General features: G+C 43.1%; 1 protein-coding gene across 1 annotated transcript in view; it reads right to left on the minus strand.

The window, feature by feature from the left end:
- Positions 1-23,788, minus strand: part of GCN1 (GCN1 activator of EIF2AK4) — a gene marked incomplete in the record, with an annotated part of 2,100,248 nt that overhangs the window by 1,970,678 nt on the left and 105,782 nt on the right. The window contains 2 exon segments of the mRNA XM_044068902.1: positions 580-708; positions 21,472-21,546. Coding sequence (XP_043924837.1) covers positions 580-708; positions 21,472-21,546 — 204 coding nt within the window.

Below are 23,788 nucleotides of genomic sequence, written 5' to 3' on the forward strand. Positions count from 1 at the left end.
GCATGTGACTGCTTGTCAGTGATAGGTTTCCTAATAATCTACACAAAACTTCTACGTCTCTACCTATTGCTCATGTTTGTCCAGCATCAGTACACTTCTGTGTACAGTTTAATACTGTGATGTACTATGCAGTTTTACAATGTGCTAATGTTATTTATTTATTTTTACACATGAACATTGCAGTTCACTAATGTACAGAAATGCAGCAGGCATGTTTATATTTGTATTAAGGGAGTGTGGACATGTTGGGCAGGGTTTGTTGCTACTCAATGTAGGAGTTAAGGTGATCTACTAACACCTTCCCAATAAGATTCAGAATCAACTAGTCCAAGGGCTTCAGAGTGACAGGAAACCTTTTCAATATTCACACCAAAAATGTCAGAGTCCAATGACATTTCTGGTTAGCGGCTGCAAAAATACATTTAAACTTATTCTAAATTCTTCAAAATACAACCTGTAAAATCCATGCACAAACAGAGAACAAAAACAGGTTTAGTAAAAACATGTCAGTTTGTATTATCGGACTATCAAGAAGGTACAGCTGTTTCTAACAAAAACAGAAAAACTGACGATACTCACCACCAAGTACTGCAAACAGATGTTTAATCACAGCTTCCACTGCTGATGGATCACTGCACTGGTGAGCCAGATTGTGCAGTGCAGTTACTGCCTGGTCCATAAGCTGCGCATTGTTGGATTTCAACTGACCTGAAAACAAGAGTAACGGTAAACATCACAAAACTACTTTAAAACTGCAGAATAGACAGTAGTGTATGAAAGTGACAAAGTGAACTCACCATCAAAAACAGACAAAAAAGTAAAGTCCTCACCCACAGCAACACTTAATGACTCCCACAAAACACATGAGCACAGCACAACAGTCTGGAAAATGAAAACATTTCAAATGTAAGACAAGCTTACACCACCATGGCAAATGGTATTCAGCATTGTGTACCATGATGCTAGCATCCACCACTGAAATGTGATCACTGCTGAGTTAACAATACCCTCTACAACACAAACATCCAAGGTTAAAATAAATAAGGCAAGGTCTGTACTTGGTGTGCAGCAGCTACTAAAAAACACACAAATCTGTGTTGTGTCACGTGGCATCTGAAGGCGTGAAGTGTGCAACCAGCATAGCAATAAGCACCTATCATGACATGCATGGCAAAACACAAATAACTACTCACAAAAATATCAGCTGTCATGAGACACTATTCCATCAGAATATAAATGCTGCCTCACCCTCACAAAAGCACCTACATTACAGTAAGCACCTGTCATGACATATTGCTTCATCCATCACAGATGCAAACACTCTGCTCCACCCATCAGAAAATCCAGCAACTACTTAACCCTCTGTAGAATCCCTCTCTGTCTCAATTTCTCTAAACTTTCCCACTCTCAGTTTCTTCTTACACTTGCTCTCTCATACCTCTGCAGCCTAATACACTCTATTCACCCCCTCTACACCCTGAACTCATCACCACGTTGCTTTGAACCCTATACACTCACATGTATATACCATTTTCTTGCTCAACTCTCATACACTTCTAAGTTACTACAGTCTTCTGTTTCCACTCATGCTCTCACTTTCAAAATGCTTCTGCTCTGTATGGAATATTAATGTCATATCTGCTATTTTATCTATGCCTATCAATTGTATGTAGTAATGTGTTTATTAATTTATGTTGTAATGGGTCCATTTTTTAATTATGTATCAGCAATGTTTTTATTAGTTAAATGTATGTAACAATGTGGAGCTTTTCTCCCCGGGCCTCCACAGAAAATGGGCTCCTCTAGGCCCAGTGGACTTTCCCGGTCAACAAATGCAATAAATAAATAAATAAATAAAACTCAGCCACAAGCACTCTGCTCCAGCCGTCAGAACACAGACACAAGCACTCAGCTCCAGCCATTAGAACAGAAGCACTGCTCAATCTACGCAAAACCATCAGGAGACCAATAAGCACCTGTCATGACAGACTCCATCAGAACAAATGTCACCTTGCCCTCAAAATAGCACAAACAATGCAAAAAACACGCTCTAATATGCACTCCTCCAGCTCCCTAAACACAAACACTGCCTCGTACTAAAAAAACAAAGGGGGGGGTCTATATTACTTCATCAAATGGCTATTCAGTGAATAGCCATTCCAACACCTATTTAGCAAAGCTGCTCTTCACTGAACAGCAGATTTTAACTAAGGCAAACCAGCAGTGGGCCACCATCTGGAATTTGTCCTTTTCCCCACTATAGTGTGACCTCTGCATTGGTATATTTAGTTGAGGAGGGCACACAGCTCCCCCACTTTGGGGGTTGTGGGGGGCATAGCCCCCCCCCCAACCTTGGCAGGTTTTACATTTTTTTTTTTTTTTAGCGATCGCTCGGTTGGCCAACCTCTTGTTTGCCCTTCGTAAAATCTGCTTGATGAAGGGCGCCTTCACTTAATAGGTGTTCGACAAATAGATTCACCTAACACAACATACACAACATTCAGTGTGGCAGCAGTATTTCATACTGTGATATACAGAATACCTCACAGAAAACCATCACTCAATCACGACTACACTGTCCTGAGCCAAACTCTCCTTTCTGCATTATAAATACTACTCGAAAAACAATCTCAACAGACATGGCACAACACTACTGTGACACACTCCAACACTAAGCAGAACTACTGCAAACAAGCAATCCTTTCCAATATGGACATAACCAGGGCTACAACTGTGTCAAGGCAAAAATACTCTCATTTCACTGAACAGAAGTTATAGGCACTTAATGTAAATGAAAAAATCTAATTAGAAGATATTAACATTCTGCAACGTCTGTAACTTTCGCTCCAGATCTGAACGTAGCAAAAAAACTGGACATGGTTCATCTTGTATAACATTCCCACTGTCCATCTTATATTACATGCCCATAACTTTAGCTAATAAGAGAAGCAACATCTTAAGTAATGCTTAGGATAGACTCCCTAGGTGACCCTTCAGGTTAGCTACTCATGCATATTTCCCTAACAACTGCAGCTCTGAAAGATCTGCACACACAAAAAAAAGGCTCAACTTGGCTTGTCATATGAATGTGTTCAGGGAAGATCAAGGTGCTGCCCCGTAAATCTCAACGAGAGTGGGATTATCATGAAAGTAGAGACTGCACTAATGAAATGACCCCAGGGTTAGCAGATACAGCCAAGTCTTGTACCTCCCACAAATAAAAGGACCAAACTGGCTAACCATCTCGGAAGGGAGCAGCTGCGGTTTTCTTTGATCAACCAAAACTTGGTAAAGGACAGAGGAATGTCACTTCTGACCTGTTTTTTTCATGTGAAATTTAAGCTTTTTGTGGATATTCGTACACTGAGTGTGTCCCCGTGACTTTTACTCTGGAAAGAACATAGGCAAACTGATGAAGTGATATATGGATTAGGTTTCTGCAATAACTTTCTCTAAAGCACCACATTGTCTTTATGGAAAACCAGACAAAGTGGTTCACAAAAAGGGGCTATAAACCACAGATTCTTTTTAGCAATGGAGATCTGCCAAAGGACAGAGACCACAAAGAAATGACAAACTCAAGTTAGCCGGATGTGTAGCCTCAGGAGAGAGAGAACAAGTTCACAGAGCATAAGAACAAGCATCACAAGGTAGAACTAGGTCAAGGAGTTGGGGGAGGGGCACAATGAAAAGCCCTACACAACAGCAGGTACACCTAATCCTTGCATGACTGAAAGCTAGAGATGGCTGGTAAATGGACTTTGGCAGAACCATTAACTGAAAACAGATTCAAAGATATCCCCACAAGACAGTTTAAAAAAAATGAAAGTGAAGCAAAAATGGGATCTCCCCTTTTCAGCTCCTAGGCAAGTTAGAAGCCTTTTTACAAATGCCAGATGCTGCAGAAGAGTGTCCTTGTTTTCTGCCTGAATTAGACAATCGTTCAGATAAGGATAAATTTGAATGTTTCTTAGTCTGCAAAATGCAATTACTGGTGCCAGGCACTTTGTGAAGACCCTGGGCGCAGTAGATAAGCCAAAGGGCAGTGCAGAGAACTGGTAATGCAAATAGCTTGCTATGAAGCGGAGGTATCTTCCTGCAAGATTCCCTGATTGGGATATGCAGGTAAGCCTCTTAAGTCTAGAGCTACCAACCAGGCATCCTTGCCTAGCATAGGCAGTAACTGTTATAGAGTCAGCATCTTGAATTTTGGAATGTCCAGGAATGTGTTTAGAATGGTTAAGTCCAGAATTGGATGCCATGATTTGTCTGTTCTGGGTACCAGGAAAAGTCTTGAATAAAAACCTTGTTCCTTTTCCTCTTCTGGTACTGGTTGAATAGCCCCCATGTTCATGAGGGACATAACCTGCTTCTGGGCCTCTCCCCACTGATTAGGAGGCAGATCTAGCCATCCGTTTGGGATTGGCAACGTGTGGAAATGAAATCTGTATCTCTGGGATACTATATTTAGAACCCACTTGTCCTGGGTAATTAGATGTTAATTTTGTGCATGAAGTGCTAGTTTTCCCCCCAAAGGGGCTGCCAAAAGATAAGTGCTTGGAGATGGCAGAGGAAAGTCATTGAGACTGTTGACTGTAGGGAGGTGCCTTGCTACTTCCAGATTTGGAGGTAGAGGCACCCCATTGTTTTGTTCTGTAAGTTCCTTGTGACTGAAAACTGGAGCCTTTAGAGTGTCTGGGTTTGGCCTGTGCGGCTCTGGTGGGTACTGGAAAGGACCAATTCTTAGTAGGCCAGTGCCTACTGAACCTGGGTGGCTGCATTTGTAGGAAATCTTTTACAGTTTGCATAGATTTAGTTGGTCTTCCATCCTTTTCAAAACTTCTTCTGTCTTATTACCAAATAGACTGTCCTGTTGTAAAGGAGCATCCAACAATTTTGCTTTAACATGATCAGGCAGATTTTGCTCCTTGAGCCAAGCATGCCTTCTTATCACAGATCCAGTTACAGCATCCCTGCAAGAGGCCTCCAAGGAATCAAAACCACACTGCAAAGTATGCTTTCCAACTTGTTCAGCTGAATGCAATAAATCCTGTAACTATTTTCTACACAGTCAGAAATCAACATCATTTTCTGTTTAAGCCCATGACATGTTGCTGATATTTAAGCATATGAAATTGACAGTTTAAAGCCCTGATTGCCAAGGTTGCAGATGTGTAAACCTTCTTACCCCATCTATCCAGCGCCCTGGAGTCTCTATCAGAAGGGGTAGGATTTTTAGCAGTAGAAGCCTTAACACCCTTGAGACCCTGAGAAATGGCTTCAGGGTCAGCAGTAGGGTTTTTAAAAAGGAATTTGTGGGAGTCAGGAACCCTGTAATATCTGTCTGGCTTGCTAGGAGCCAGAGGCAGGGAATCAGGAGCCATGCTGGATTCTGAGAAAACATCAACAATGTCTAGAACAGGAGGTATAGCCAAAGGCCTATGCTGAGGAAGAAGAAGGAAAACCCTAAGACTCTCTTTAGATTCTGAAAAATCCTGACTCTCCCAATGAAAATGTTCCCTTTAGGTATGCAAAGTTTCTCCAAAAGAAAAATCCTCAGGAGGAGAAGCAGAAGGGATGGATTCTTCTGCAGCAGAGTCCTCAATGTGGAATAGATAATTCCTGATCAGAAGAGGAATCAGAAGAAATGAAAACCTGCTCTGAAGATTCATAATCAGTGCCTTGCCTAAGCCTCTAAGCCTCTTAGCAGGAGGGGGTTGGGAACCCCTGATCAAGGTAATTAAATCCTAAGTCATTTTGATCATTTGTTTTTTTAGACATAGGGGCCTGTGCACGTAGCCCTAGCGTCACTTTTTTAGACATAGAAGTTGGTTTTGGCCTAGGTTTTGAAGATGGCATCGGTTTAATATACAAATCTTTGGGCCTAAAAACACCTTCAGAAGGGTAGAGACATCTGCGGGTTCTGTCTCGCTGCATACTCCGAATGGGTCTCAGTAGAGGCCTGCGAATCAAAAGTAGCGGGTATCAGGGGGTTCCAAAAGCGCCTCAATGAATACCGGTGAACCGGCGACTGGCTTAGGAGAAGCTTCGTCGGTTTTGGACCTAGACGGTCTGTGTGTCTTTCTTTGCGTTTTTTTGTGTATTCCAGTAGTCGGATTGCTAACCAATGACATTTCTGGATAGTTAAATCTTGAACCAAAATATTTAGATGCAAAAATATACCGACGCTTAATAGTGCGTTGGTTAAATTTAGCACAAAACCGACAGCAAGGCACGTTGTGGTCAGGGCCTAGGCAAGGAATACAGTACAAATGAAAATCCTTAGGAGGTATTTGCTTCCCACAAGTAATACAATTATTAACTTTCACTGACATTGGTAAGGAGCAAGAAAAAGTTTCCCCAACAGGGTACTTAGCTTTAGGTTGAAGACTTTGGTTCTGAAACTCGAAAACGAAAATTTCAGGAGTCGGCTGACCGGCACTTGCGAACTGCTTCTGCTTCGGGCACTGCGCTGCAAGAAAGACTGATGAAAATGGTGTCGGCTGCATGTTTTATACCTCTGACGACCTGACGTCATGGAAGAAGGTACAGCAACCGACGCAGGACCCAAGACTTTGTTAATCAGGCCGACTGAGGGCAACCTGCAGCAGATTACCCAAATGTAATGAGTGCAACAGTGAAACACTAAGAACATCTGTTTGACCACTTGTACAGCATAAGAAAGCAGTGGTTCAAAAAGTGTCTGCTAGGGAATTTACCTCCCATGGCGGTGTACTGGCACCAAGAAGCAATCCGAAAGGATCCCCTGCTGCTAACAGACTCACATGCTCTTATCACACAGACAAAAAGACAGAGTCCACTCTTTTTTTTTTTTGAAGCAGCAGACAGCGGCAATCATCTCTGCCTGAATGTAGGAAGACCTTTTCGGGTATCCTGAATGTACAGGACCTTTTCGGGTAACAAGTCCAGGGAGTATCAAAAGGCACAGGAAAGCAATCCTTGCTTCCAGGTAGCTGACATGCCCCTTAAGACTCCTGAGGTGCCTAGGTTCTCTGCTTCATCTGTCTGCAGCACCACTCCCACAGGAAGACACAATGGTGATCATCTCACCCAAGTAGTCTGCAGCTACAAAGGATTCTCTTACTGGAAATCTGCTTTATTCGACCATCACACACACCAGACGGAAGCAGCAAGATCTACAGATCTGAACTGGCTTTAGAGGCAAATCAGGCTGTCGGAGAAAGTACAATTGTGTACTACCATAATGTAGATAAGAGTGTATTCACTGTTGCAGTCATTACACTTGGGTTATCCTGCTGGCAGGCTACCCGCAGTCAGCCTGAATTCCAAAGTCCTGGTCCGGCGTAGGTTGCTGTCGCCTCTTCCCTAACGTCAGTGCGCCAGGGGTATAAAAGATGCAGCCGCCATTTTCTTCAGTTTTTTTTGCCCCAGATGTCAGGTGCCCCAAAAGGGTAGGCTGTAAAAATTATGATCATAAAAAAGCATGCACATGACCTTCATCTACAAGCAAATACACCACATAGGTTGTATAGAATAGAGAGGTACAGATAAGTCCCAGCAAAGAAAAAAGGGGGATGGTGGGAGGGTAACCTGGACTGCAACAGTGAATACACTCTAACATCCACATTTATGGTAGGTACACAACTGTACTATGTTCATCGTGTTTCACTGTTGCAGTCAATACACTTGGGTTGAATCCCAAAGCTGAGGTTGGGTGGCTGGGTCTAAATAGAGTATGCAGTGGCTATGAGGCCCTGCAGAACTGCAGTGGCAAAGCCTGCCCTGGATTTAGAGTAGAGAGGTAAATGATAGTGCTTTGTAAAAGTGTGCACCGAAGTCCAAGTTGCAGCCTCGAATACATCCTTGGTTGGTACTCCTCTGAGGAAGGCTGCTGAAGTGGCTGCTGCTCTGGTAGAATGTGGCCTAATGCCCTTGGGGCACTGATTTGCCATGTTGAGAATAGCAGAAACGAATGCAGTGGCCTATCCATTTTGAAATAGTCTGCTTTGAAATGGCTTTTCCTTAGGAACCTGCAGCATATGCCACTAAAAGTTGCTCAGTTTTTCTGAAGGCTTTAGTCTTGTCCAAGTAAAAGCGTAGCTGTCTGTGTATGTCCAAAGTATGCAGAAGTCTCTCCCCCTTATTCTGTGGGTTTGGATAAAAGGTAGGCAAATGTATGGTTTGGTTAAGAGCCATGCTGGACACTACCTTAGGCATAAATGTCGGGTTTGTCCTTAGAGAAACCCTGTCCTGATGGAAAATAATAAAAGGTTCCACAGCCATTAGTGCCTGCAACTCTGAGACTCTTCTTGCTGAAGTTATTGCTTGGAGAAGAGCGGTTTTCCATGACAAGTATTTTATCTCTGCTGTATTGGCTGCTTCAAAAGGAGGCAGTGTGAGTTTTTCCAAGACAAAATTGAGGTCCCATGTAGGTATTGGAGCTCTCCTTGGAGGCCTTATGTTCCTGGCCCCTCTGAGAAACTGTCTTAACAGTGGATGAAAAAAAATAGGTGGGTCCATATTGTAATGAGCCGAAATGGCAGAAGCATGGATCTTAATTGATGAGAAGGATAAGCCTTTGTCCAACATCTCAGTTAGGTACTGCAAAATCTGAGGAATATTCGGCTCAAGTGAGTCAATTCCCTGCGCTTGGTTCCAAGCACAGAATGTCTTCTATTTTTCTGCATAAGATTTTCTGGTGCTGGGCCTCCTGGCCTCCAAAATAACATCCATAACTGCTTTAGAGAGAGGTGTGTTCTGCATGATTACATTATCTGCAATGCAGCCAGATTTAGGGTTCTGAGTTGGCTGTGCAAGATCTGATTGTTCTGTTGGGTCAGCAAATGAGGTATTAGAGGCAATGTCCAGGCTGGGCCTTGAGACGAGCTCTTTAGGATTGGGTACCAGTGCTGGCGAGGCCAGTCTGGGGCAATCAGTATAATTTCTGGCTTCTCTTGTCTGACCTTTAGGAGTACCTTGGAGAGGAGAGGCAGAGGAGGGAAGGCATATACTGTAAGGGCTTTCCAGCTGAATGAAAGGGCGTCCACTTTCCATGCTTGTTTGTGATAAGTCCGAGTGCAGAATCTCTGTAGCTGGCAGTTGTGAGGCGAGGCAAATAGATCTATGCCTGGGCATCCCCATTTCCCTGTTATCATGTTGAAGATTTGTGGATCCAGTTTCCACTCGTGAGGATCCATGGAGGTTTCTGCTTACTTCATCTGCCAAATTATTTGTCTTTCCTGGCAGGAATTGTGCTTGCAGATGTACTTGGTAAGTCAATGCTGTGTTCCAAAGTCATGGCTTGCCTGCAGAGGGGGAAGGAATGTGTGCCCCCTTGCTTGTTTATGTACCACATGACTGTAGTATTGTCCATCTTTATCAGCAGCTGTCCTGGATGAAGTAGGTCCTTGTAGGCTGTCAGGGCATTTTGTACAGCTAGCATCTCTTTTTGATTGATATGAAGATGCATTTGGTTTGTGGGCCATGTGCCCTGAACACATTTTCCTGCCATGTGCGCCCCCCCAGGCATAATCTGATGCATCTGTTGTTGGTGTCTGCCTGGCAGTGGGTAAAGTGAAAGGCTGTCCCTTGTTGTGGTGACAGGCCTGTGCCCACCATTGAAATTCCTGTTGCAGGCAGGGAATAAGAGTAATTACTGTTTCCAGGCTGTGGCAATGTTGAGTCCAAACACTTTTTAGATACCACTGTAGTTTCCTCATATGCAGTCTTGCACATGGAATTAGTAGAATGCAGGATGCCATGTAGCCCAGAGCCTGCAGAATTTTTTTTGCAGATAACTGGGTCTTTGTTGCCATATCTTTGAAGTAAGAAGTCAGATGCCTTTGTTTGTCAGGCGTGAGATAAGCCATCTGGGCAGTTGTATTTAAGCTTGCACCCAGGAATATTATCTCTTGAGAGGTACTAGTTTGGATTTCTTTTCGTTTACTGTGTACCCTAGGCAAATTAGTAATCTTTTTACAAATGCCAGATGCTGTAGAAGAAGATCTTTGTTCTCTGCTTGAATAAGGCAGTCGTCCAAGTAGGGATATATTTGAATTCCTCTTGTCTGCAGAATGCAATTACTGGTGCTAGGCATTTTGTGGGTGCTAGGCATTTTGTGAAGACCCTGGGCGGAATAGATAAGCCAAAGGGCAGTGCAGAGAATTGGTAGTGCATTGAGCCAGCTATAAATCTGAGGTATCTTCTGCAAGATTGTCTGACTGGGACATGCAGGTATGCCTCTTTCAAGTCCAACGTTACGAGCCAAGCCTTCTTGCCCAGCATGGGCAATAGCTGCTGTAGAATCAACATCTTGAATTTTGGAACTTCCAGAAATGTGTTTAGTATAGACAGGTCCAGTATTGGTCTCCAGGCCTTGTCCTTTCTGCGCACCAAGAAAAGTCTCGAGTAAAATCCTTGCCCCTGCTCTTATTGTGATACTTGTTGAATGGTCCTCCTATCCAAGAGGGCTGTAATTTGTTTTTGCGCCTCTGCCCATTGATTGTGTGGCAGGTCTGGCATACCTTTTGCCCTTGGCAGGGTGTGAAAATGGAACCTGTAACCATGGGACACTATGTTCAAGACCCATTTGTCTTGGGTAATCATTTGCCAATTTGCTGGAAAAAGTGCTAGTTCCCCCCCCCAGGGGGGGCTGTCAAAAGAGAAGTGCTTGGATCTGGCAGAGGAAAGTCATTGGGACTGTTTCCTGTAAGGTTGTGATTTGTCTTCTCCGCTTTCGGAGGTAGGATAACCCCATTGTTTAGGCCTGTATGAGCCTTGGGGCTGAGATCTGCCTCTGGGACGTCTGTATCTGGCTCTTTGTGGCCCGTCTGATACTGGAAAGGACCAATTTTTTGAAGGCCAGTTTCTGCTAAATCTGGGTGGCTGTACATGTAAAAAATCTTTAACTGTTTGCATGGATTTCGCTTTATCCTCCATTTTCTTTAACACCTCTTCTGCTTTAGCACCAAACAAAGTATCATGTTGAAATGGAGCATCTAATAATTTTGCTTTAACATGATCAAGCAGATTCTGTTCCTTTAACCAAGCATGCCTTCTAATAACAGAACCTGTAACAGCAGCCCTGCAAGAGGCCTCCACATTGCAAAGTATGCTTTCCCACTTGTTCAGCTGCATGCAATAAATCCTGCATTTCCTTGTTCTCTGCACATTCAGAAGTTGTCAGCATTTTTTGTTTAAGCAGCGACATTAAGTATTGCTGATATTTAAGCATATGAAACTGACAATTTAAAGTCCTTACAGCCAAGTTAGCAGAAAGTGTAAACTTTTTTCCTCCATCTGTCCAATGCCCTAGAATCCCTATCAGAGGGGACAGGGTTTTTTTGCAGTGGAAGCGCTGACCCCTTTGGGAACCTGAGATATAGTGTCTGGGTCAGCAGCAGGTTTTTATATAGGAATTTATGAGAAACCGGGACCCTATAGTATCTGTCTGGCTTAGCAGGTGCAGGGGGTAAAGAGTCAGGGGACAGGCCAGACTCTGAAAATACATCATCTACAATGTCTAGAACAGGAGGAATAGCAAGGGGTCTGTACTGAGGTAGAAGCAGAAAGTCTCTGAGCCTTTTCTTAGATTCTGAGTAATCTTGGCTCTCCCAGTGGAAATGCTCCCTCATGGTATGCAGGGTTTCCCCGAAATAATAATCCTCAGGAGGAGAGGCTGAATGAATAGATTCTTCAGCATCAGAGTACTCAAAGGGAGGAATAGAATAGCCCTGTTCAGAAGAGGAATCAGAGAAAATAGAAATCTGATCTGAAGAATCCTATTCTGTCTCTTGCCTAGGCCTCTTATCAGGAGGGGGAATGGGAACCCCTGATCATACTAATTAGGTCTTCGGCCATTTTAAGCATCTGTTTTTTAGGCATGGAAGTCCGAGTAGGAGAATGCTGTACTTGTTTCTTTGTCTTTAGAGCTGCTTTAGTTTTTGTCTTTGAAGCTGAAGATGGTTTAACATATAACTGTGTAGGTCTGAAGACACCCTCAGAAGCCAATGCCTGCTCAGCGGCTCCGGACCCATCTGAGGGAATGATTTCCGAGTGTCCAATACCTTTTAAGTATCCAGAGGCCCAGTCGGCTCCACGTGGGAGTTGGAAGTGGCCTGTGGCTCTGAGGCAGCGGGCGCCAGGGGCTGCGAAAGCACCTCACTGAGAACCAGCGACTGACCTAGCGAAGGCCTCGTCGTCAGTTTTGGACCTCCTTGCCCTTGCGTTTTTTTGTAAACTCCGGTCGTCGGCTGTTCCGACGGCATTATATAATTAAACCTTCGGCCAAAGTAATGAAATGCAAAATCGAACCGACGCTTAATAGTGCGTTGGTTAAATCTAGCGCAAAACCGAAAGCTAGCAACATCGTGGTCAGGGCCTAGGCAAGGAATACAGAAGGAGTGAAAATCCTTATGAGATATTTGCTTCCCACAAGAAATACAATTGTTAACTTTTTCTGACATCGGTCTGGAGCAAGAAAAAAGTTTCCCCAACGGTGTACTTAGCTTTAATGAAGACTTCGGTTCTGAAATTCGGATTCGAAAATCTCAGGAGTCGGCCGACTGGCACTTGCAAACTGCTTTTGCTTCGGGCACTGCGCGGCAAGAGAGACTGGAGAAAATGGTGTCGGCTGCATCTTTTATACCCCTGGTGCACTGACGTCAGGGAAGAGGCGACAGCAACCAAATCCGGATCAGGACTTTGGAATTCAGGCCTACTGCGGGTAGCCTGCCAGCAGGATAACCCAAGTGTAATGACTGCAACAGTGAAACACGATGAACATCAACTGTACCCACCAAAGAAAGTAAAATGACCCTCACATGAAGTCTGGCATTATAAATCATGAAAGTGGAAGCTTCAATCAAGCGTAAAACTCTGAAGAAGAAATTCTCTGATGCTGTTTTGATTGACAAGCTAAAATAACAGAAAGCTGTTTGTCTTGGTTAAAAACACCCAACAACTTATTAGACTGAAGAAACAGCTTATAAAGTCTAGGACCTGCAGTAGGAGAAGGTGAGGCTTTTTAGAGGAGAACCCCTCTGCTGAACACGACCATCATGTACTACAGCAGAGAAAAAGCCCATTTCTCAATGTATGAAAAAAGCACGAGTCTTTGAACCAAAGGTGAACTGCTACTATACCCATCTATTTGGTGAACACCCTGAAAGCAGAGATGGGGTCCAACAGTAAGGTGCAAAATTAGTCAGGACTAGCTCCAGCCCAGAAGCATAAACTTCAACTCTGCAATGGTACTGATGCAGAGACAGATATCTTGGAGGTCACATCCAACCTCCCGTGGAGACATATGAAGTACAGACTACAATGTGGCCATATGAAAGGACTCTTCAGGGTCAAAGGCATTTTGTCTGCACAGATCCAAAAAGGGTCTGCAGGCTTTTGTTTTGTTGGACACCAATGTGAAATAATATCCTAATCCTGTCTGGTCTGGTGAGACCGCTTGGATATTTCTGTTGAAGACAGCTGACACCTCTTTCCCTACCAAGAGTTTTTGCCAAGACTGGAACTCTGGTAAGGGAAAAGACAGGATTAAAGGTATGATGAAGGCAGGGAATAGTGTACCCTTTGATGTTTTCTTCCTTAATTCAAAAGGTCCTGCAGATACTTCCCCTTACTGGGAAATGGAAGGTTAATATGACCCTCAATTCCTCCAGTGGGACACAGGTCGACAAGTAGGCAGGGATGCGGTCATCTACCATGGAGCTGACCAAGACATCCGGCATCTCATCATGGACCCCAGTCTCTGGGCCTTTCTAGGAAGACTGGGACTAGTCTTTGTAGCCTTCCTATTCCCAGCATTTCTAAAGGTTGTGGTGCTGGACCACACCAGAAACGCATCAAATAATGGACCAAATGCATTGGTAACTCAGGCTCTGAAGAAGACATCAGGGGAAAGGTGGCACTGAATAATAAATACTGATTCATTCTTTCAGGGGGGACTGGCAGGCGCTTAGTTCACTGCAAGTGTAATGACCTGCAGAAGCCAGGTGGACCACCAAGGGCAGCATTAAGAGCCATGAAAGAATATCAACAAGTAGCATGTGCTGTAGCAAACACTCCACATACACAGAACATGACCTACTGCACATACAAAGAAAGTGGCCTGTAGCAAACACTGCACAAACACAGAACGTGGCCTGCAGCGATCATTGCACATACAAAGAACGTGTCCTGCAGCGAACACTGCACATACAAAGAACATGGCCTGCAGCGAACACTGCACATACAAAGAACATGGCCTGCTTTGTACAACTGGAGGAGGGTCACAGGGCACTGATAAAGCCTTACAGCTGCCTAGAGGACAACCTCTTGCTGCCATTTCTCACTCATGGGGATGGGAATAGGTTAGTCATGTCAAGGAAGGGCTGATGGTACACCTCTTAATTACATGTAGACAAAGGAAAAAGATGTTCATGATGAAAAAAGGGCTTGCTTCCTGCAAAGGAATTCCCTAAAGTTCACCATGGAATCCATGGGGAGCTGCATCAAATACAGCCAGGAGTTCCAGCGATGGACCATGCCAGATCCTGTTGCCCTAGCAAACTCTTCTGTCACTGCTAAAAGCCATGCAGGTCATAAGGTTGCCGACACTAGAAAAGAATGGAAGTATTCCTTCCTTCATAACAATTTTTGGCAGGAAATCCGAACTGCCATGTAGCCTGGAAGAGCACATTCATCTGAAGTAGACAATGTTCTTGACTCCTGAGATGAGTATGATCATCCAGTCATCCACAACTTTGTATGACCATGCAAGCTGGTACAAGGCAACTATAAATCACAAACTCCGCTACATATCTGTAAGTGCAGTTAAAAAACACAGTAGCAAGGGTAATAAGACAAGTGTGTGAATGAGTGATTATACTTTTATCCCTACAAAGGACTATTTTTCTTCAAACTTTTTTTAATGTGTAATTTCACCTATGTTTGTGATAATGTATATGGACAAGTATTTGCACATTTCATCATGCCAGTTTAGGCAAATTAAATACCACATAAATCGGGCTTATGTTGTGTTTTCTCGCCTGTGCTCCTAGACAATGTGCGTGTCGCCTGCATTCCTGTGTTCAAAATTATTCTTAGATTTTTTTCTGTAAAATGGAAAAAATATAATTCCATTTTAAAATCTTTGGTGAGTGCTTTACAGACCACTTGAAAAAAGGTGTACAAATATAAATTCTGGGAGTAGCTGGCTTGTAAAATTAGTTTTTCCTACCTTCCTGACTAATAATGTTTTTCAGTTGAAGACAGAAATGCCTGTCTACTGGTTTACAGAAAAAATACAGACAAAAAAGTGAACATTAATTGATGACAAGTTGATGAAATAAGAATACAAATGCAAAGCACAAAAGTGTTGCGATGACAAACAGCAGGTGCTAAAGTAGAAACAAACGAGGAAGGTGACTGCTGCTCCTTCTACAGTCAATAACATTTCTAGAAAAAGACTTGCAACCTTACACTGCTGTCTCATAGTTTCATTAGATTTTCCACGTGGGCAACCAAGCAGTACAGAATGGATCTACCACTGCATAATTAAGGTAAAAAAGGAGAGAACAATGTATACCCTTTACTTACAAAGGCCCAGCATTATGGGAAATCCTTATTTCCCCAAAAAGGGTGGCTGTGAAAAAAGAAAAAGCAAAGGTACAAAAAGTACTCACTTCACAGCGTAAGTGCTGAATCTTTCAAAGCTGCCCAAGTCCATGTTCATCCTGTCCAGTACTTCAGGACACCAAACAAGCAGTGGAGGCTGCTGTACTGCATATGGTGGGAAGGGTGCAGACATAGCAACAGACTGGGAAAATGTTATCAACTGACCACTTCTAACACTTACAGCTAAGCCCTGGAGGTTACTGAAGCCAGACTGAGAATCCTACAAACAGATCACCTGTTGAAGGATTTACCGCATGGGTCTGCCAACATAACTCGTATCTAATCACTTAGTACAAGTGCTACATTCTAAAACAATTTATAAAGCGACACCACCATTCCCTTTGCTACACCACATTTCTGCCCAAGAGAAGTCCATTCTATCACAAAGTATAATGCTTTCTTCAACATGAGAATCTTCTGCTGGTAAACAAGCTACTGCACTGGATCAAACCTTCAATTACAACATGGACTTTTTAGCATTTGTTCACTACCAGGATACTCAGTCGGGGTGAGGGGAGTGTGAGAGAGAGATAGAGAGAGAGAGAGAGAGAGAGTGTGTGTGTGTGTGTGTGTGTGTGTGTGTGTGAGAGAGAGAGTGTGAGAGAGAGAGTGTGAGAGAGAGAGAGAGAGAGTGTGAGAGAGCGAGCGAGTGTGAGAGAGCGAGCGAGTGTGAGAGAGCGAGCGAGTGTGAGAGAGCGAGCGAGTGTGAGAGACAGCGAGTGTGAGAGACAGCGAGTGTGAGAGACAGCGAGTGTGAGAGACAGCGAGTGTGAGAGACAGCGAGTGTGAGAGAGAGCGCGAGTGAGAGAGACAGCGCGAGTGAGAGAGAGAGAGACAGCGCGCGAGTGAGAGAGAGAGAGACAGCGCGCGAGTGAGAGAGAGAGAGACAGCGAGTGAGAGAGAGAGAGAGCGCGAGTGAGAGAGAGAGACAGCGAGTGTGAGAGAGAGAGACAGAGAGAGAGAGAGTGTGAGAGAGAGGGAGAGAGAGAGGGAGAGAGAGACAGTGAGTGTGAGAGAGAGAGGGAGTGAGGGAGAGAGAGGGAGGGGAGTGAGAGGTGAGAGGGTGAGTGAGTGAGACAGAGGGAGGGAGGAGAGAGAGGAGAGAGAGAGGGAGGGAGAGAGAGAGCGAGTGAGAGCGAGAGCGAGTGATGGTGAGAGAGGGAGGGTGAGAGAGGTGAGAGAGTGAGAGAGAGCGAGAGAGAGAGCGAGAGAGAGAGAGCGCGAGAGAGAGAGAGCGAGAGAGAGAGAGTGAGAGAGAGAGAGAGAGAGAAGGCGAGAGAGAGAGAGAGAGAAAGGAGGAGAGAGAGGCGAGAGAGCGAGAGAGAGAGAAAGCGGTGGAGGAGGAGAGAAAGAGTGAGAGTGAGAGAGAGAGAGCGCGAGTGAGAGAGAGAAAGCGAGTGAGAGAGAGAGAGAGAAAGCGAGTGAGAGAGAGAGAGAAAGCGAGTGAGAGAGAGAGAGCGAGTGAGAGAGAGAATGAAAAATCAGTGGTGGCCTGGGGGGAAAAGCTCTACAAAGCACTACCATAGCAGTGTGATATATATATATATATATATATACACACACACACACACACACACACACACACACACACACACACACACACACACACACACACAGAGAGAGAGAGAGAGTGTGTGTGTGTGTGTGTGTGTGTGTGTGTGTGTGTGTGTGTGTGTGTGTGTATATACAAACAGGAGGTCAACATTGAAAACATTGGAAAAATGCAGCTAGAGGCGAAATTTCTTGAAAGGAAAGGCAGTAGTTGTGAGGGATTTGGGCACCCAGGTTGATAGCAACCTGACTTTTGACCACCATGTTGCTTCCTTTGCACTGAAAGCCTTCTACATGGTCTACCTCATAAGTAAGGGTATCTCATCCAGGGACAAGGCCAAAACATCCCTGCGTTCTTCCCTTACAAGACCCATTATTGAGTACAACTCCCCATTCAGCATATACTTCGCAAAGCAGATGCAGCAGCTGGAGAGACCACAGAGGTTCTTCACCAGGAGAATCTAGGGCCTCAAACATCTACCACACACAGGCTAAAAGTCCTATCCCTCTACTCAGTTTTATACAGACTCCTCAGAGGTGACCTCTGTCTGGCATACAAGGCAATCATGGACCCCACCTTGATAGGACTGCTGCATATACACAAGTCAAACACCACTTGAGTAATTCACACGCATGGCCTCAACTTGGTCTGTAACATCAACAGGACTTGTTGGCAGGACAGATTTGTGTCCCAAAGACTCACCCATCTAAGGACTAGACTCCCTCTCCCTGTCAAGCAGAGAACCTCTTTACCCCTTTTTAAGCGCAACCTCGACAACTGGATGGGAAACCATATACTCCTGGGATTCCATCAGTGTCCCTGCTGGGCAGGGGCATTGGTTTCTGACTTGTCTAAACATGGGCTAAACTCTTGGCTAGGCTTATAAGAGCATCGGGTCCAATAGCCTTGAAACCTGCTATGATGCTATGATACTATGATCTTATAAACAAACAGTGACAGTGCAAACATGAAAACAAAAGTAGAAGAAAATACAGATAAAGAGCTACACTCTGTTAGAGAGGAGAAAGAAGGAAAATGTTACGGGGTGGGGGGGGTTGATGATTATGAGATACTGAAAAGGAAGTAAATGCAGACAGTGTAGTGAAAATTTGACAAAAACAGTTTAAAACTGGGAGAAAGGGAAGATAAAAGGAAAGAGGTATTTGAGTGAAAAGAGACAGTACAGTATTTGACTCTTTGAAGTTAAGTGGCCATCATATATTTAACTCATTACTGCAGAGTGCACCTCCAGGCATTTATGCAGTTACCTCCTACAGACGCTTCTAGGTGCCAAACATTGCTTGTTCATATTTGCATTATCAATTCTAAAACCATGCTGTTTACAAGATATCAGAAGATTTCATCTTAAAACACAAATGATAGCAAGCACAACTGTATTGATATAGGACCTCTGTCTAACGCAGTTAAAGAGATACAGAATATTTGTATACTGTATTTGTATTATAATTTTGATATTTCTCGAACGATCTCAACATTCAGTAAACACAGAATGAAATGCATGGTCTCACATGAAAGCTCACAGCTGTATAAAGAAAATCCTGCTGGCAGTACGTATCTTGCTTGAATGGTTACTAAGATACCATAAGCGGTTTATACATTACAAAATTAATATTCACTACCTTTTTTTGGCTTATAAAATCAAATTTAAAATATCAAACTGAATGAATGTCATTAACAAAGCTCAATTTATCCTGAATAGTTTGCCATTTACAATTTTCTAGTAACACACAGGGTTCTAGAAATATGAATATTTGTTTGAATTGTAAGGTGATCATCTTTCTTAAAGGCTCAAGCCATGCCCACTGGGAGTTAACAGTACACATACAAAAAAAGAACTGTAATAGAGGGAATAAGTCAATATAAAGTCAGTAGTTTGGACAGTATTAGGCTATCGGGGAGCAGTAAATAATTCAAGGTGATGGTTGGAGCCACATCAGAGGACTAAATGAGCTCCATTAACATAACTCAGAACCCCGGGGAGGGCTGAGAAAGCATCCTTAGTGCCATGTCCATCAGAAAGGTTGGAGGAAGAACTAAAGCATACAGATGTAGAGAAGGCATGGACAAGAATACTGAACCTCTGAATTTTAATGAGCATTCAAGCCTTGGGAACTGCAGGAGACGACGTATATTGCTTTTTAGAATATTATTGTAAATCCAAGCCAAGGAATGGGCAAAACAGCTGCTGCTTCCAGTGGAAGAGAAAGCATGAGCAGATCTTTGCTTTTACAGTACATCAGGCTTAGAGGTAAGGGTTTAACAACAGCATGATGAGGATACCAAGTTACAAGGTGGTAGTGTGCGACTTGACAAAGACGGTCAGTGATCATCAAATCCACAAAACATCCAAGTAAAAGAAATCAAACCCTAACCTGTTTCCTTCCAAAATGAAACAACCACAGTCTCTTATGACATCATTTCATGCTGTCGAAGCCAATCTCCTACACAAGAGAAGCGTGCCCCAAGAGAAACACTTCCCTTACAATCACACAAATTCCCTGCAAGACAAGCAACCAGCCTCCAGTATACAAAAAGCCACGACTAATGGCTCTTAACTGGACTAACAACTCAAACACCTTCTGTGATCACATTTCCACAACTGGAACTGTACCGGTATCTACAGTTTCCCCTAGGACATCAGCATGACCTCCATACTACATGTTGCTGCAAACCAGGTACAAATTTCTCACTAAAACAACGTGTTTGCTACTGCAACATGAGCTGTCACAAGAGTAACAGCAACCCAATACTGCAGCATCAGCTCTCAGTGAAGTAACATCATCCAGCTGCAGTGCGAGCTCCAACCCTTAAGTAACATCATCCAGCTGCAGCGCGAGCTCCAGCCCTGAATTAACACCATCCAGCTGCAGCGCAAGCTCCAGCCCTGAAGTAACATCATCCAGCTGCAGCGCAAGCTCCAGCCCTGAAGTAACATCATCCAGCTGCAGCGCAAACTCCAGCCCTGAATTATCATCCAGCTGCAGCGCAAACTCCAGCCCTGAATTAACATCATCCAGCTGCAGTGCAAACTCCAGCCCTGAATCATCCAGCTACAGTGCAAGCTCCAACCCTGACGTAACATCATTCAGCTGCAGTGCGAGCTCCAACCCTGAAGTAACATCATCCAGCTGCATCGCAAGCTCCAACCCTGAAGTAACATCCAGCAATACAATCTGTCAATGAAGTAAAAACACAGAGCTACAGACATGAATTCCATTACTAGAGTAACAGCACCCAACTACTGCGGTGCGAGTGCCCTCACTGAGGGAACAACACTCAACTACTGCAACATGGGTTGTCGCTGAAGTAATGGCATCCAGCTACTGCAAGGTGAGCTCTTGAGCTCTATCACTAAACTAATGGTACACAATTACTGACCGATCAACTGTGTCACTGAAACAACAGCACCCAGCTACTCCAGTGAGAGCAGTCACACAACCCAGGTACAGTCAAATGATCTCAGTCAGTGAAATTACAGCATACAGCTACGACAATGGGAGCTCTTAAAGTAACAGCACTCATAAACCAATACACACACTTACTTAAGTAAAACAACCAAGCTACTGTGGTATGAATTCAAAAACACTCACAAAGGCACAAATCTACTACATTAGGCCTAGCATACCCATAAGAGCAAATACCATCAGGTTCAGTACACAAATATCAAACACCCTTAAATTTCCACAATGCTACGTAAAAACTGCACTGTAAGTAAGATTTCAGATTGTACTGATGGTGTAAGCATGCAGAAACCAGTTTACATTAGGCATGATCAACTGTCCTAGATGCAAGTGAATAAACACTGCAACTGCCCTATATGGGCTGGCTCTATTTTTGTGCCGAACTATGGTAGTGTTTTGCAAATGACCAGAAGTTGCTTTGTGCACCAATTCAACTTGAATTGCATAAATTAAGATGAAAAAATAGCCAATAGGAGCAGCAAGCTTCAATAGTGCCAACAAAGGTACCCATTTACCATGACATATCTTATGCCAGGGTTATGAGGCTACACAGCTGCTGCAACGTAATCTCCTCCACCATGAATAGGGCGCCCACAACGCGAACTACTAACAAATGTAAAAGGGCATCCAGCTGCTGCAACGTTAGCTCTGCCATTAATGAATACGGTCATTTAGTTGCTGCAACAAGAGCTCTGTCACAAGAAGGGCACCAAGCTGCTACAATATAAAGTTATCACAGTGAAACCAACTTATCCACCTCAGTCCAGTAACATCTGTTCTACTTACCAGCTAGTCCCTTCCCAATGTCCATGGCATACAAACTAAGATCCAGTGTGACAGATGAAAGCAAACAAGAGATGGCTGTGAAAAGAAGCACAACAGGAATTAGCCATTTTTCCTTTCCTCCTTCTTTGTCAAACACCTTTATTGAATTATCACGTGTGACACAAGCAAATTTGCATTTGTATAAAGGTAATCAAGCTATACTGGCACAACAATATACTTCACACATATTGCTATATATCATATAACCTAATCAATATTACATACAATTATTCAATTCCTGTCTTTTTTTCACTCATTACATCTGCGTGACGCCTTCAGGTTCATCTGCAGTTAACTCCTACTGACGCCTCTAGGCGTCAAATATTGTTTGCATATATTTCCATCAATAATTCTACAACTATGCTATGTACAAGGTTTTAAAAGATTTCACAATGGTAAACTCAACTGCATTACCATTTAACCTCTGTCTAGTGCAGGTAAATAAATATTAACGTTTTTTATAGATACAATTTTCACATTTTTCTAAATATCTCAACAACCAAGTAATAGACAGAACTCCTTAGCCTTGTATGAAAGCTCTCAGCTAGATGAATAAAATGCTGCTGACAGTGTGTGTGTAACTTGAGCAGCTGCAGAGATATTTTAGGTTGTTTATAAAACATTACAAATGCAATCATTGCTGTGTTCACTGTGTCTTATAAAATTCGGTTTAAGACCTAGAACCAAAAGAATACTACCACTGTAAAAATAGTTTATGCTGAAGAATCTGCCATTTATACTTCTTTCATAACTGCTATGGTTCCAGAAATATGAGCATTTGGTTGAAACGCGAGTACATAATTTGATTCTGTCAAAAGGTTTAGGCTCCACCCACTGGAAGTTACAGTACAAACTCCCTGAGCTCCACTGGAGTGAATAAGTTAAAGAAGAAACATCTTTATTAAACCATTACTTACAATACAGGCGATCAAACATGTATGCAAATGAAAACAAACCACACTAACACAATGCTAGTTGCAAGCATTTTAATCACAAACCATACTGAGACACTCCCGGTTGCAAACATTATACATCACTTATAATCTACCCAATCTTTCTCACTCAAACATCACATAGCTCATTTAAGTCCTGATGCATTTTAGGTCTCATTCCTCCCTTGCATGTATTGTTCCCAAAATTCCTATTTTTTTCCTATCTAGTTTACACCTACCCTTTTCTAAAGATCTCAATGCCAGTTTTATCTCTGTTACTATATTCACTTCTTCCAGTACAGTTGGTTTAGATTTTGATTTCCATTTTCTGTTAATTGCTTTTTTGGCAGTCACCATTACCACATACAGCAAGAACTTGCCGTGCCTAGGCAATTCCAATTCTGTATCATAGCTCAGAAAAATCATCTCACTCATCACACCAATCTGCTCACCCAGCATCTCTAATAGTGCATCCTGCAGGGACTCCATCAACTCACCCCACACTTAAAAAATATGTTCCCAATTACCTCTTTTTTCCCCTTCACACCTCCAACATTTACTGTCTACCTTAGGAAAAATTCTGTGGAGTCTACTTGGAGTATAAAAATATCTGTGCAAACATTTCCAGGCAAAAATCCTAATCTTCATTGCTTATCCAGCCAGTCTCTCCTCCCAATCCTTTCTAACCTCCTCTGACCGATTCTTAGTTATTGTGTAATATTTTATATACTCTACTTATTCTTCCTTTTTTAATGGCAGCTTTTGTTCTAGATTCTATTAAAAACTCTTCCAGTGCTGGTCTTTCGTTAAGGACTCCATATTACTTCCTCTTTGCCTATACTCTGATATCAATCCCTGATAGGGAAGGCAGTCTCTAACGTGCAGTCCAAATAAATTCTTGACATCTCTCTCATTCTATCATCTTTCCCTCTCTAGTTACTTGCTCCTAATATCTTGGTTCCTTTGCCAGTTTTCGACAATAAATTCCAGCCCCCTCTTGCCCACTGTCTATATCCCCAGTTGCATTCATCCCTATTGGCAGAATCTCCTTTCTCAATTCCAGTGTTGGTTTAGTTCTTACAAAACTTTCTGCTACTTTAAAGATACAATATTCTGTATTGTTATGCTCCTTAAAGGCTTACATCCCAAATCTCAGTCTCTCCTTGTTTCTTGAGCCCCCCCCTCCCCCATTCCCCATTTCATCATCATGCCTGTCCACTTTGAATTAGTTTTCTGCTGGTGCTATGTATAGAAGCCTTAACTATATAGCTCCAAAATACCCCTTCAAATCAGGTAATCACAATCCACCGTTCTACTGGAAGAATCAGTTTATCCCACTTGACTCT

This window comes from Protopterus annectens, chromosome 4.part0 (genome assembly GCF_019279795.1).
Source record: "Protopterus annectens isolate FY-2018-M chromosome 4.part0, PAN1.0, whole genome shotgun sequence".
NCBI classification, from domain to species: Eukaryota; Metazoa; Chordata; order Ceratodontiformes; family Protopteridae; genus Protopterus; species Protopterus annectens.